This window comes from Vipera berus (assembly GCF_964194415.1).
Source record: "Vipera berus genome assembly, chromosome: 2".
NCBI lineage: Eukaryota > Metazoa > Chordata > Lepidosauria > Squamata > Viperidae > Vipera > Vipera berus.
Genome location: NC_138203.1, coordinates 171,515,094 through 171,530,904, shown reverse-complemented (window position 1 = coordinate 171,530,904; position 15,811 = coordinate 171,515,094). Strand labels below are relative to the sequence as shown.

Genomic DNA, 15,811 nt, shown 5'->3' with positions numbered 1-15,811 from the left:
CTTTTGACACTGATTTTTCCCCTCTCTTCCTCTCACTCACTCACCCACAAATGCACACACAGGAGGAGGAGGAGGAGGAGGAGGAGGAGGAGGAGGAGGAGGAGGAGGAGGAGGAGGAGGAGGAGGAGGAGGAGGAGGGAGGGGAGGAGAGCGAAAAGTGAGCTCACATTCTCACATTGGTAAAGAGGCTGGTCTTGCAGTGCCTTTGAATATTCTACTTTTTGCCAGTTTCTCTTCCGAGTCATGCAGACACACACATGCTGAGCTGAAGGAAACCACAGCAATGGGCTGCTCTAGAAGATCTGAAATCTGATCACACACCATCTCCCTCCCTAATTACCTCTATTACATATCTCGGTCTGTCTATATAGGAAGCCACTCAGACCCAGGGAAGAAGGCAAGAGCAGCATCAGCCACCTCATCACAATCCAACAGAGCACCTTATCTCTTTTTGCTGGACACGCACAAACACACACACACACACACACACACACACACACACACACAAACCTACACAGACAAAATCCACAGAGCAACAGACTCACACATCTTTTTATTCTCTTGGCTTCCTTGGAAGATTTTTGCTGGCTGTTTTTCATGGAGAAAGTCCAAGGAGAAATGGAGATTGAGAGGTGGGAAAGAAGCGAAGAGCTGTCAGATGCCGAAAGGAAGGTGATTCAAGAGACGTGGAACAGAGTCTATGTGAACTGCGAGGACGTTGGAGTCTCCATTCTGATCAGGTATTTACAATGACCACAAGAAGCCAAATTTTAGTTCAAGGGACAGGGTGGAAAGGTAGTAACTGTTCCCTTCAGTGGATTAGCTGTGATTGGGAATTATTGCATTGCATTTCGATTTCCAATAGTTTGGGTAGAAAAAAGAGAGGGGGAAATATGCTCTGTGTAGCCTAGTTGGTGGCAATCAATATTTCAGCCATAAAGGTCATCTCATTCTTTGTGTACAACTGGGGGATTTATAAAGAAGGAATGGTTTTGGCTTAGCTCTTTGCTGATAGAAAAAGATATACATCACACTCCTGGGTGAAATACTGCAACTTACCAGCCAAGATAAATCCAAACAGGGCTGCTGAAGCTTGTCGGCACCATCTGCTCCTCAGCTGGGTGGCTGTATCAATGTAAAATATGAGGTTGAAGTTGTCTCTTGAGTCTGCCATGAAGGTTACTAGCCAGGGGGTTGGTGTAAGGGAGACCAACAGTGACAGGTAAAGGATAATTGGATGCTTCACTCTGCTAGAAAGCTCTTGGCAAAATTGCCAGAGGGCAATGGGTTATAGGAAACTTAAGAAAGAAGCTGGTGGCTAAGTTTACATATGGCATGGAGCAATAGTGTGGTTTGTTTCACTTTGGCATAGTTCAGAGTACAAACCCAGCCTTTGTGGCTTGAAAACCATGATTTCTGGCTTTGCATGTTCCGTGGCTTGCTTCAAAAAATCATGATTCAAACCATGGATTAGTGTGATGTGTGAATGTACCCTGTGTATTTATTTATATGTCACCAGATAAGTGAAATAGAAAGCTGGTTTAAACTAAGGCGGCCTATGAGTAGGATGATTCTCCAGACTAATTTATTTTTCTATAGCCTACCTGATCCTAGGTACTTTACTGGGCTCCACATACTACAAATAGTAAAGTAGCCTGTGTACAATGGCCATGTCCCTGTCAAAATTATCTTGAGGATTATTTCAAAATCTGACCTTGTTTCATGTTAACTCCTGCAGACTCTTATGGAGGTATGTGGAAGGGGCAAAAGAGTTGTTGTTTTCTAAATCAGGGTAAAAAGAGCTATGCAAAAGACCCGAGAGAAATAGTCACTGAACTGATCTGGATTTGAAACTATTCCCAACTATAAATTAGGAAAAAGGTTCACACATTTCCAATCTTATTGCTCCTATTTAATCCAAAGCCTGCCACAATTCCCATTTTTAAGCTTAAACGAACCTTAGGAACTCCAGTCATAGCTTTCAGCTATTATTCAAAGTTTGACTTAGAGGCTATATAAACTGGCATTCAAAAAGAACTAAGATTCTTTTATTTATTTAACAAGCATGTTCTCCAACAAATTGTTAGGTCAGTTTATAGCAACTTCTCAGAGTTCTGAGCAAAAAAAAAATCCCGTTCAGTCCAAGTATATCCAATTTTACTAGAGAGTAGAGAAGATTTTGGATTTTGCAATAATGAGGACATCCACAAATGTACTATGGTGGTATCTGCCCAGTTTTTCTTAAAGTTTCTCATCAGTTTATCTGTGGAAAATTAGACTGGTTGTTGTTTTCAGAATTTTTCCAAGAACTAATAGTTTGAAAACTGTATAAGCAAATCCTATTGTCCCAATGAGACAACAGCAGGATTGCCAGCCACATATTTAAATATGTTTTCAGGTAGATCCTTTCGGGGGTGGGGTGGGGAATGGGAAGAATTCATTTTCTTACAGATCTGCTTTCTGGGGAAAAAAATCTGAAGAACTAATTTTAAACCCAAGATGTTTCATTCCTAATTATTTAAAACATGTTCTTTTTTTTGGGGGGAGGCCTATCCATCTTTTTAAATGCTTCTTGTATTTGTTTCACAAAATATACTGAACATTCCTTATGATTGTGCTAAGATTTGCAATCTTAACCAAGACAAGATAAGGTGCATTTATTCCAGTGTATCCCTCAAACTTTAAATAGCTGATCAAAAAAGAACCAGCAGTCCATATACCAACAAATGTATCTCTTGAATTAACACCAAATGACTTTTTTTTCAATTGAATGGAACTTTTTTCATTTTATTCTTAAGTAGGAAATTGGGGTAAATAATCTATCTGGATCATTTTGTAGTGATTTTAATTCCTTATCCCCATGCTGAGTGATAAAGATCATGCAAGAGCTTAACTTTTCCTTCAGTATTGCCCTAAATTTCAGATCACAGTTCCATTTGTTTTTCTTGATTTGAATGTTCAAAATTGTACATTTTTCCATCCATCTTCCATGTTCCTCAATAATGTCTAATTGTCTAAATGATTCTTTTCACTTTATTATTATTATTGATTTGAATGTTCAAAATTGTACATTTTTCCATCCATCTTCCATGTTCCTCAATAATGTCTAATTGTCTAAATGATTCTTTTCACTTTATTATTTGTAGATGTACCTAGCTAGTATACATAGCTGCATAAACATATACATACACACAGAAGCTGACAATGTATTTACCAGGTAGAAGTACCCATTCACCTGGGTCAAAAAGGCAAAAGCTGTTATTGTATAAAGATCCAGGATGTTATCTGATAACTTTCTTTATAAAATATCAATCTTAGGAAACTGGAACAAACATTAACTTTCTTACACAGATATACCGCATGATCACAGAAAAATTTACAAAGATGGCTTGTACAGTTGTCTAATTTTATTTATTTCATAGACCATGACTATGTTCCATGATTATCTTTTGATCCATAAAGTAACAGATTTCTGATTTCTATATTTCTGTCAAACATTTGGTTTCCACTGAACCAAAGATCAACACAGATTATATGAAATGGAACTCACAGGTCAACTTCACTCTATGGCAGAGGTCTCCAACCTTTTTGGCACCAGGGACCAGTTACATGGAGAGAGGTTTTTCCGCGGACCGGAGGGGGTGTAGTTTTGTGTGCTACCTGCATCCCACGGATGGGGCTTTGCTTGTTTGTGCGGCTCAGTTGCTGGCATGCCACAACCCAGTACCGGTCCATGGACCAGGGGTTGGGATCCCCTGCTCTATGACATGACAGGCTGAAATTAAAGACAGAGGAGGATGAATAAAACAAAACAAAACAAAATGCTCTCTGGAACTATGGTTCTGATCATGGGTATAAGCAAAGCATTTATTCAGATTATTTCTTTGCTATGTGCCTTGAACAATAAGAAAGAATCACCTTTTCTGCCCTATCAACATGGCCTTCACTTCAATTTTAAGGTTCTAAATCAGGGTGTCCAACCTAGGCAACTTTAAAACTTGTGGACTTCAACTCCCAGAATTCTCCAGCCAGCCAGGCATTCATATTCTAAATGAATAGTGGAAAGAACACAACAGAAGTAGGAAACCTGTCTTTCCGTTTTCAGACTTTTCTGCTTTCCGTTTGCATAGGAAAGCAGATGTCTAAAAAATGTCCACAGGCAATCAGAAATCTCTTTGATTTTCTGAATTATTATAGCCAATTATAACTCAGAAGAAATTTATTGTTTTGCTTGTTTATGATGTGTATTAAGCTTTGCCCATATATGGCCCAATTCAGCTGGTGTAGATACATTGGACAAACCGAACTATTTGTGCATCAGTAAAACAGTAAATCAAAATCTCACTGAGAATAATGCATTGATGGACATCTGTATTCAAATCCCTAATTACTTTTGGTTTTTTATTCCTTCTCTTTTGACTTCTCTTGAACAAGACTTTGTACCTCAATCCAGCTTGTATTTATCTCGTTTCCCACCCTGCTCCCACCTGAAAGGAAAACAGATATAAAGAATATTTAGATTGGGATAAGTATCCATTCCAGCAGCTAAAAAATATCTTGATTTAAAAAAAAAACTTGACAAATTTCTGTGGCATCGGTGACATGATTTGTCTGCCAAGCCAAGCCAAGACAATAGGGTATATGGATAGATTACAGTGCACAGTTATGAACAACTGGCCCTGAATTCATTCTGTGCATGTACACAGTGACTGCAAAGTCATTACTCAGTGAAGGATGTCAAGGGCGGGCAGGAGGGAAAATGATAGAATCACTCCAGGAGAAGCAAAGAAGCCAGTACATAAAAAAATACATGAGATTACCCTGTTTCTTACAGCCTGCAAGCCATGCTGAAATTAATTTCCAAGCAGGGCTCCAGAATAGCCTGGAAAGATAAATGCTGTTTGGATTTTGTTCAACAGATCTAAGCATGATGGATAAGCAGGGAAAGGTGGGAGGGAGAGAAGAAAAACTGAATCTAAATAAGCTGCCCTTCGTTTAGATTTCTGAAATACAAATTAGACATTTTTAAAAATAAAACGTCCCTCACACACACCCATAGGAGTCAGGCAGCTAAATGGTATCTTTACCTTTACTTCACACACAAACACACCCGTGCAAACACACTAAAAATAATTTTGAAAGTTTAGCCACCTCACACACACCCATAGGAGTCAAGCAGCTCAATGGTATCTTTACCTTTACTTCACACACAAACACACCCGTGCAAACACACTAAAAATAATTTTGAAAGTTAGCCATGCTACCTCTGGCTCTTTGTGCCAGTTGCTAACCAGATTTCAGTTCTGAAGAAAGTATAAAATATTCAAAAGAATATTCTGCTTCTAGGGGTAAAATGTAGGAGTAACATGACAAAAAAGATAAATATTTTGGCCTTTCATTCAACTTCCTGTTCAGCCACAATTTGAACCACAATTTCTTTTATCATCAGATTTACCTCACAGGCTTGTTGTGAGAAGAAAATGGGATAAGATTTTGCAATGGTCCGAAGGCTGCTACAGAAATGCTACTGTAAATAATAAACCTTAGCTTTGCTCAAACAGAGAAGTTTAACTAATCCCAATTCCAAATATGCTTGTTTGAAATAAGAGTCAGCAATAACCGAAGAATAAAATACCAAGGAAATAAAATATGTATGCTTTTCACAACAACTATTTTATCAATCATAAGAGTAGGTTTTTGCATTTAGCCATTCCAGAATAATATGCAGTCCCAAACTAGCTGGTATTATGTGAACATGTACACATAATAACTGAAGATAAAGTATAAAAAAGCAATATATAGTGGATGATTAGCAATCCAAGTTCAACTATATAATGAACAGGATGGGGGAAGAGAAAGAGAGAAAGAAAGAGAAGTGTGAAACTGATTATTAGTGAAAATTTGCTACTAAATCAGTGATACCTAAAATGCAGGAATTCTATCTCCAAAACAAATAGATAGTCTTGCTATGCTGTACAGAGAAGAAACCTGGAGGGAGGGAGAGCAAATTCAGGAAGGCAGAAATTGTTTCTGGATTAATACATAAAGGTAAAGTTTCCCCCGCACATGCGTGCTAGTCATTTCCAACTCTAGGGGCCGGTGCTCATCTCTGTTTCAAAGCTGAAGAGCCAGCGCTTGTCCGAGGACGTCTCCGTGGTCATGTGGCCGGCATGACTAGACACCAAAGGTGCACGGAACGCTGTTACCTTCCCACTGTAGTGGTCCCTATTTTTCTACTTGCATTTTTACGTGCTTTCAAACTGCTAGGTTGGCAGAAGCTGGGACAAGTAACAGGCGCTCACTCTGTTACGCGGCATTTGGGATTCGACCCACCAAACTGCCGACCTTCTGATAATGTGTTGATCCAATATGTTGAGATGGTACTGGGCAAATATAATCACGGTTCAAGACAACTGTAGGGGTACCTTGATATTCAACTGCTTTGAAACTGATTGAATTTGGTACTCAATGCAGTTTGACATGAAAATTTTGTCCAGGTACTCATCATTCATTTGGTACTCAATGCACAAGCTAGAACTTGTTGGTGTCAACTGCCTTGTGACTCACTACATTATTCCTTATGGGAAAAAATTGTTTGGTACTCATTGTTTTTGGTACTCATCATGTCTCCCAGAACCAATTAACAATGAGTACTGAGGTACCACTATATTTAGCCGTGTAGCAGTTTACATGTTTTCTTTTCTTCATGTCGCTTTCACAAGAATATTAAATTTATTTCAGACCAGATAATCTTAAACAAAGTGATGTTTTGCAAGAAGATATAAAGTTAATTTTTCTAAGGTAAACTCTAAACTTTATTCCATACTTCAGTGACCACGTAGCTTGCAGTTATTTGTTTAAAACTCTTGCAGTCAGATAATGAAAATACGTGGAAGGATGTTGTCTCATCAGGTAACTTTTAAATAGTTGTTGGATATTTAAAGAAAAGTATCTGTCTTTAATCATTTACCTTTAGAACATGTTACTAATAGCTTGAGAGAAGATGTGGAAATGATAAAAAAAGCTGAAAACTCTTAACTGTAACTTTTCCACTGGCATTGTATTCATGGAAGCTCTTGATTTTAGTTATCTCTAACTGCCTCTCTAATGGGTTTTAGATGGCTAAACTAGCTAAACTAGCTTGGGAATTACTTGTTTAATTAAATCCAATGCAGTTTGCATATCCTTGTAGTTCTAGCAGTCAGGAGAGAGAACAGGGATGGGGGATGAACACTAATTTTAAAGAATGGGTTTTGGCTCTTGATTTTCTTCAGCTGCATAAATACTTTGGAATAAATTCAGTAACAAGAATTTACCTGCTAACCTTCCTTTAGAAAATCAGAGCTGGTTTTTGTGGAACTTTTCCGGAAGAATTGGATGTTATGCATCCTCATTCTCATATATAAAGTTAAAACACTTTTTTGTTTTTTGTTTTAAAAAAAGAAGGATATTTCTCGAACTGAAAATTCAGCAATTATCTCCCGTTACAAATATTTTAATAATGTCTTTGGGCTACAGTGAGTATAGAAGCAATTATATCGAAGCAGGAAGAACACCAAAGATAGGAGCCAACTCAGCAGAGAGATTACCATAGCTTCCAAAATGCATTGAGCTGTTGATCAATGTAACCCAAGTATAAATCACCTTATCTTTGTATTCAAATTTGCAGTGCTTGAACCAGTAATTTATCCATGAGCTTCTCCTAAGCCGGTGCCTTCTAGAAATAATAATAATAATAATAATAATAATAATAATAATAATAATAATAATAATAATAATAATAATAATAATAATAATAATAATAACACATTATTATTATTATTATTATTATTATTATTATTATTATTATTATTATTATTATTATTATTATTATTATTATTATTATTATTATTAAGTTGGAAAGGACCTTGGAGATCTTCTAGTCCATATGCTGAAGCTGGATTTCTATCATTCATAAGAATTCTTGTTACTGAAGTCTAATACAGATAGCTAGCTGTGGAAGACTGCTTCATGATATACAAAAGACGGTAGAAGTGGAGTGTTAGTGTTTGTGTTTTAATTGGGTGTACAAATGTCTTGCAATAAATACAGTAGATACAAATAGAAACCTAAGCATATTGACAGGGTGCCAGTGAACTTTCTACAAGAAAGGAAAACATGTAATGCTTTCCACATTATTAACAGAATAACAGAGTGAGTTGGGAGGGAGGTCTTCTAGTCCAATTCTCTGCTCAAGCAGGACACTCTATACATTTCAGACAAATGGCTGCCCAATCTCTTCTTAAAAGTCTCCAATGATGGAGAACCCACAACTTCTAAAGGCAAGCCATTCCACTGATTAATTGTTCTAACTGTCTGGAAATTTCTTCTTAGTTCTAGATTGGATCTCTCTTCGATTAGTTTCCATCCGTTGCTTCTTGTCTTGCCATCAGGTGCTTTGGAGAATAGCTTAACTCCTTCTTCTTTGTGGCAACCCCTGAGATATTGGAACACTGCTATCATGTCACCCCTCATCCTTCTCTTCATATCACACAGAAGCCTTTTGACCCCGCAGTCATTTTTAACAGTGTGAAATATTTGAAAGCACATAACATCCATAAACATTTGCTTTTGGTTATTAAAATGGCTAAAAAAGTTACATCAGTATTGTAGTGCATGATTTTTTGTTTCTTTATTTGAAGTTGCCATTTCTTCATATCTGTTCCCAGATGTAGTTCCATGACTAGCACCTTTTTCTGCAGCAAAGAAAATCAAACTTGGAAGGAATAGTTACTAGGAAATCCCAGTTCAAAACAGATCAGACAGTGCAACTTCCCCAAATAATGCCAAGTATGATCAACAAACATGCAGGTGATTCTTCACATTTTATTATCTAGATTATAGGATCTGGCCCAATGAGGACATCCCAGAAAAAGGCCTTGAGTTGCATTGATTCTGCAAATCTTGCCAGAAAGTTTCATTGTTGCTGCTAATGCTGTTATCTGCATTAATAGCAGCAGACTTTGAACAGCTTGTAGCTCCACATTATCTTCTGAAAATTAAACTGGATGGTTTCCATATTGTTAAGGTATAACCATATCTTGGAGAAGGAAGGATAAACATTACATTAACAATTAAAATAAAAGGTAAATCAGGGCTATATCCAGGACCTTACAGATCTCTCAAACAAACCACTGTTCCCAGCTATATTGGCAGAAAGCATGATTAAACATATGGAAATATTAAATGTATGGAAAAAACACACTTTGCAGAAGAAGAAAAAGTTTAGCTTCTCTAAATGACCTTTACAATCTTGAGTGTAGCTTCTCTTTCTTTTGCTTTAGTTTTGGATTTCAGCCTATCCGTATCTTAACTTTACACTTACTTCAAGACTTAAACTACCTATGGAAAGGGTTCATAGAACACACTAAATCATAGTTTGTTTACCCATGATTTATTTAAACCAGAATAATTTAAATTCACACATCAAAACCAAAGCTCAGTATGTCTTAATGTATTATATGAATCATAAAGTAAATTAATAAAGTATATAGTTATATGCATTCATGTGTTGGATATTTTTAAATATCAGGTAATGGGAAATGGCTGTGGACCTCGTAACTACTTCTTCTTCTTCTTCTTCTTCTTCTTCTTCTTCTTCTTCTTCTTCTTCTTCTTCTTCTTCTTCTTCTTCTTCTTCTTCTTGCTTTCTACAAGCAACTGGCTATTCCCTATTAGAAACAAAATGGCAGAGTGGATTGACCTTTGGGTCTGGACAGTTTGGGCTCTTTTTTGATTGATTAATTATATGCCATCAAGTCAGTATCAAATTTGTCACTGTCAAAGCAACTACATAGACAGATTTTCTCCATGGCAATTTGTCCATCACCTGGTCTTTCAGCTCTTCCAACAGTGTGCTCATTGCTACTGTGACTTCATTCACCTTGTTGCTGATTGTCATCTTTTCTCTCCTTCTACCATTCATAGCATTATGTCACGTGACGTGTCGTGACGTATCACAATTTTTTTCCATTGCCGGCAATGGGGTGGGTGTGGTTTCGCCATGATGCATCCAGCCTATGGGCTGGCAGTTTGACAGCCCTGCATTAGAGCCTTCTCCAGAAAGCTAAGTCCTTGTGTAATGTGTCTGAATAGGATAAATTGAGCCTGGTCATTTGTACTTCAAGTGAGAATTCTGGGTTGATTTGTTCAATGATGTGTTGGTTTTCTTGGCTGTTCATGGTACTCTTAGGAGTCTTCTCCAACATAATCTACTGTTATGTTCATAACCTACCATTAACTACATGCACCATGTATTTATCTATCTCTTACCCTCTTTCCAGAGAGCTGAGATTGGCATAAATAGCTACTTTGCACATTAATATGAAATAATATACTGTATTACAATCTGATAAGAACAGGCGGATGATACAGAAACATTAGGAGGAAAGGGAAAAAGCACACAAAAAAATTAATTTTATCACTCCCTTTGCCGAGTAGCACTTTGAAGCTACTCTAGCAAATGTCTCCACACCCTCATATTACAGCAGTAGTGGTTTAAAACGAACAGTACCTGTGATCACAGCTCTTACGCAGCTGGCCCCCTCCCTGTATTTCACAGCTGGATGATAGATCATCACTCCATCCTGGAGAACTAGGTCATTTGAAGAAACTCTTGGGAGGCACAGTGAGATGAAAATCAGTCCAGATTGTATCTAGCCTGCCTTTGCAGAATTTGCTTCTCTAAATGATCGAGAAACCCCATCCCTACAATTTTTTTGAAGTATTTTTGTCTCTTTTACTGAATCAATTCATATTTCTGAGAGTCAAACATGACCAGAGAATTAGTCATGTGAACCCCACTGCTGAAATCCTACCTACGTGAGCCTGAACATAATGGTCCAGCATTTAGGTTGTAACATTTATTAGTTTATAAATGGCCAAAACCGAAGCCCTCTGTCATCAACAAAGTAAACTGGGGACTGATGAAAAGGGTACATGTTTTATATTGTTCACTTTGCCCTGCAGAATCGACACATGTTAAGTTAAAGATAAGAAACTAGAAAAATGTGATAATTATCATAATTTGGTTATTTTTATAGCAAATACTTGAGAAATTGTCATGCTTCTAACCCACTTCTTAGTATATGAATTTACCTTTATTAGAGGAAACTCACAGGAATCTTTTATAATAATAATAATAACAATCTGACAAGGATCTGCTGAAATCAAGCAGACTTCCTTATACAAGGTCTCTGCCAGTCATATTTTCCAACTATCAGTTCAAAATCTGTAGAAGTTGAGAGCAGTAGAGTCTATGGGATTCATCTAACTATATTGCAAGACCTTGTGGAAGTGTTTGCATATTGACATGTCCTGGTCATGTCCTAGACTTATAAAATTTTCTTAAAATAAAGGATGTATTAAAGCTCTATCTTCTCTCTTGGCCTCCCAAATTTTATAACATTTTTATTTTTCTATCCTTTAAGGATTTTAAGATGTCATCTTTCTTTCCCCATTTAATTTTATGACAAACTTGTCATGCCCTTCTAATATTTATAGATGGAAATACAGATTTATAAGGAACCTTATCTCAGCCAAATGCTCCTCTTTTGAGTAGTACGGTTCAATAGTTGTTTAAGCTCGGTTTCAGTTGACTTCTGTTACGTGACCCCTCTTATTCAGAGAAGCTTGCGTATTAGTTTTTGCAGATGGAAAGGCAATCTTGAACACTTTAGAGGCCTTCTTGTTCATTCTATTGAAAAAAGCCTTAGACTTCTACCCAGCTTGAAGTCCAGCCTGAATTTCAGCAGTCCTATTTTTTTGACGTATCTTTGAAAGTTCTTCCCAGTCAGATCTTATATTCAATTATTGCACAGCACTCTGTCCTCCATCATTTAAAAACCATCACTATTTCTTTAGGAAAGAGATACTAAAAATAGTTGTTACTTTTAGTTCAAAATATTCTCAGTAGGTGTAGGTTTGTAGAAAGGCAGGCTGTCTATTGCAAAACAACTTGGTCTTCAAACACATAGTTTTATCTATATATTCATCTGCTAAGAGATTTTATTTCTGGGGATGCATCTGGGGAAGTAAAGAATGGAAATAGGAAAAATGGCAATGCTGGCAAATCACAATAACAATGTCTCAACCTATCAAAATATAAGGGCAGAATAGGGACAAGTATTCAAAAATAGAAACTATCCCTCTGGCAAATAGACTAGACTAGCTAAGAAATTTGATCAGCTGCTATTCTCCCACATGTTTCATGGTTGGGGTCCAGTATTCCCCCTTCTCACCCTGATTTTCCTCTTGGTTGCAAAAACATTTACCCAGTAAGGATGCAGCTCTCAGGAATGATTATTAGATGTTATCACACTGTAGAGAAAATACAAGTATGTTGAACAAAGTGGGAATGAATTGGATTCTGCTTTTTTTCTGCAAAACAGACTTCCACACTCCACATTCCTGTTGGTGGAAAGGGGGGGGGGTAATCTTTGCCAATTTCTCTCTCTCTCTCTCTCTCTCTCTCTCTCTTTTTTTTTTTTTACTCTTTTGCAGACCCTTGCCTTATTTCTTTCCATGTTACTGCGGAGCTCTTGAGTAATTAAGAGAGAACAGCAAAGTATGTGAGAGAATTGATAAAAAATCGTCTTAATCCATTTAAAGGATCGTTGGCCCCATGAGGATGGAAAGATTTCTTCCATCTGTGGCTGACGGTTCTGGAGTTAGTTCAGTGCAATTTGAAGTGAACATCGCCATCCCAGGAACACATTTACTATTTGAAATCAGAGGGGGCAAACTACTCTTTGTCCTTTGTTGAACCAGGCATTTCAAGCAGCATTTAAAAGGAGATAGATTTATATTTATGGAGCAGGAAAACCATTGGTACCCTAATTTCAAATCTGGTTTATGACCTATTACTATAATAGCAGTTCAGTATTGAAAAGAGCTTTCTGAGAAGATTTGAAACTTACACAATGAGAAATAGAAAAGTTTGAATACATGTCACCCATTCACTGAAAACCCAACTGCAAGGCTATGTGAACCATACTGTGGGGACTTAAGCTGTCATTTATTTGTGGATGCTCAAGTACAAAAGAGACAAAAGGATTTTGATCATGTCAGGGAATTTCAACATTCCTTAATAGGAACAGCTCAGCAATGTATGGCTTCCATGGCAACCATAGGCTTGTCTCTGTTCGTTTTGGGACTTATATATACAGCAGGGCATATGGATAAAGAGATTTTTGCTATTCTGGATGAAGGATGAAGATCCAAAAATCCCGCTGTCCTGGAGAGAATATTATCTAATAATGTTTAGAATTTTGATTCTTTTATGTTATACAGTAATGGGGAATTTATAAGTGACATAACTTCAGGGACTAATTTCCAGGGGGTTGTCTACCCACAAGAGCTAAAAATCCTGTTGATTGATCAGGAGAAAGTGGGGATGGGGGGAGAGTTGACCCAGGCAGTTCACAGTCCCTCCTAAATCCTCTGCTTGGTATATAGCTCAGGCATATGGCTACAAAATGTCGAAAAAGCTGCTGACTGGGGAATGCTGGGAGTTAAGTCCACACCTCTTCAAGTCGCCAAGGTTCAGAAACACTGCTGTAGGGCAGAGGTCCCCAACCTTTTGGGCACTAGGGACTGGTTCCGTGGAGAGAGGTTTTTCCATGGACTGGAGGGGGCATGGTTTTGTGTGCTGCCTGTATCTTGTGGATGGGGCTTTTCTTGTTTTTGCAGACCTGTTGCTGGCTTGCCCCACCCAGGTACTGGTCCATGGACCGGGAGTTGGGGATCCCTGCTGTAGAGGTTCATCTCTGTCTTTGTTACATAAGCACAGTTTCAATCCTGCAATATAGCAAGGAAGAACTATCTAAAATGTGTTGTAACAAGCATACAAAACACTTGTGCCCTTTTGGACTTTGACTTCACTCTGAAAATCAAATGACAGAGGCGGCCTATTGGTCCCGCTTTGATGGATGTGTTTTCATTTGTTCAGTCCAAATGCAGGAACAAATTGTTGGAAGGGTGGAGACCAATAGCATGATCTTTAAACCCATTTCCATTCTGGTTTTGAAAAACTGCCAGAGGGGAATTAGCTAACTGGGTGTTAGAAACTATGAACACTTCCTTGAAGAATGCTTATTTTATAACTATTCTAAAGAAAATAGCTGTAAGACCCTTGGTAATTATTATCCAGTTTTCAAGCTTCCTTTTCTAAATAAAGTCTCCAGTGGGCAGTGGCATCTCTGAGCTTTCTTGAATGAAGCTGATTATTTGGACCCTTTCCAATCTGCTTTCAGACTTTGCTTTTGTAATTGGAATAGTTGAGGTCACTTTGGTGAAAGATTTATAAGGAAAATTGGGTAGAAAAATGAACATTTATTTGACAATATCCTTTATAGGCCACATAGTACTGATAGTGGATCAGTTTCCAGTCAACTTTTAATCCATCATGGGTCTTCTGTACAGAGCCATAAATGTCTCTGGAACAAGACATTGTGAGGTCATCGCACAATGTAAATTATAGGGTTTGCCTTCATTACATAATTCATATCATACAGTATGTGCATTATATCACTTGCCTCCTTTTGTCTTCTGTGCAGATGCCCATCAACCACCAGGACATCTGAAAAATACCTCTTACCATGCTCACAGGCTTGTAGTTTGCAAATGACATTGATACCTAGTTGCATCTCCCATGATCTAGAAATATAATTTGAAATACAGTATTTTTTATAACAGCATCCTAAGTATGGAGCTCTCTTTCTAGGAAGGACACTCTCAATAACCCTTAATTATTATGCTTAAGCTGCAAAGACTATATAGTTCTGCTGAGATTTTAAGCTTACTTCTTCCTTCCCTGAGGTTAGCTCTACATTCCTTTACATTCCCCCACTGCCCCAGGGATGCCAACAGGAAATGTTCTGGATTCTTATCACAACATATAATTAAGCCTTTAATAATCTAGTGTTTTACTGTTGTTTTTTATCTGAATTTTGTAAATATCCCAAATGACCAGTGGGGAAAAAGAGATAATTATAAGTATGTAAAGGTCTCAAGTGTCCTATTTTATCTACTTCTTCATGCATTTTCTTCCATCAAGTTTACTTGATGGTCCTTCTTTTTGTCTGTTGCAGTAAGAAATATTTCAAATATGGTGACATCTGAGAGTCTCATGCTTAACTGTTCTATGAAAGAGAGACATGTTTTGCCACTGGGTGTACTCCTTCATTAAGAACACTTCACTCTGGAGAAAACGGTAGATTAAGCCAAGAGAGTAATTAGCTCAAAGACACGGAGTGGGAAATGCTACTCCAGGCATTAGCCCGAATCATCATTGTCTTGCATGGAGGACTTCCATCAATGAGTTGATAAGCAACCAGAATGCAGATTAAATAGAACTGCAGCTTGTTATGTGGCAAATTCTATGAACATCTTTTATATATACAGTATATACTTGCTGGAGGCTATGAATATTCAAACAAAGAACTACTTCAGCTTCATAGCTGGTTTTCTCAGTTTTGTGACTAAGTAGAATTTGCCTACTTTCCCCTAACAAGTCCCTACTGCAGTGGTGGGATTCAAATATGTGAACAACCAGCTCTCCGTGTGGATGCCACTTCCAGAAGTCCATTCTGGGCCTGGGTAACAAAAAATTAGCTACCGGTTCTGCTGAACTGGTATGAACTGGCTGAATCCCACCACTGCCCTACTGATTACACAGCCTGGCTCCTGAACAATAATCCTGAAATAATATGGAAAATATAGATAATCTGAAAGCAAGATCCTTGAGAAAGTGCTAGTTTGGAATTTGACTAGG

At 37.7% G+C, this 15,811-nt stretch overlaps 1 protein-coding gene across 1 annotated transcript in view; it reads left to right on the top strand.

Moving 5' to 3' along the window:
• The first annotated feature begins 561 nt into the window (after window positions 1-561).
• The window catches only part of CYGB (cytoglobin), a 61,278-nt gene continuing 46,028 nt past the window's right edge, over window positions 562-15,811 (top strand). Inside the window, exon 1 of the mRNA XM_081315509.1 lies at window positions 562-740. Coding sequence (XP_081171635.1) covers window positions 598-740 — 143 coding nt within the window. The 5' untranslated portion in view covers window positions 562-597. The remainder of the gene's footprint in view (window positions 741-15,811) is intronic.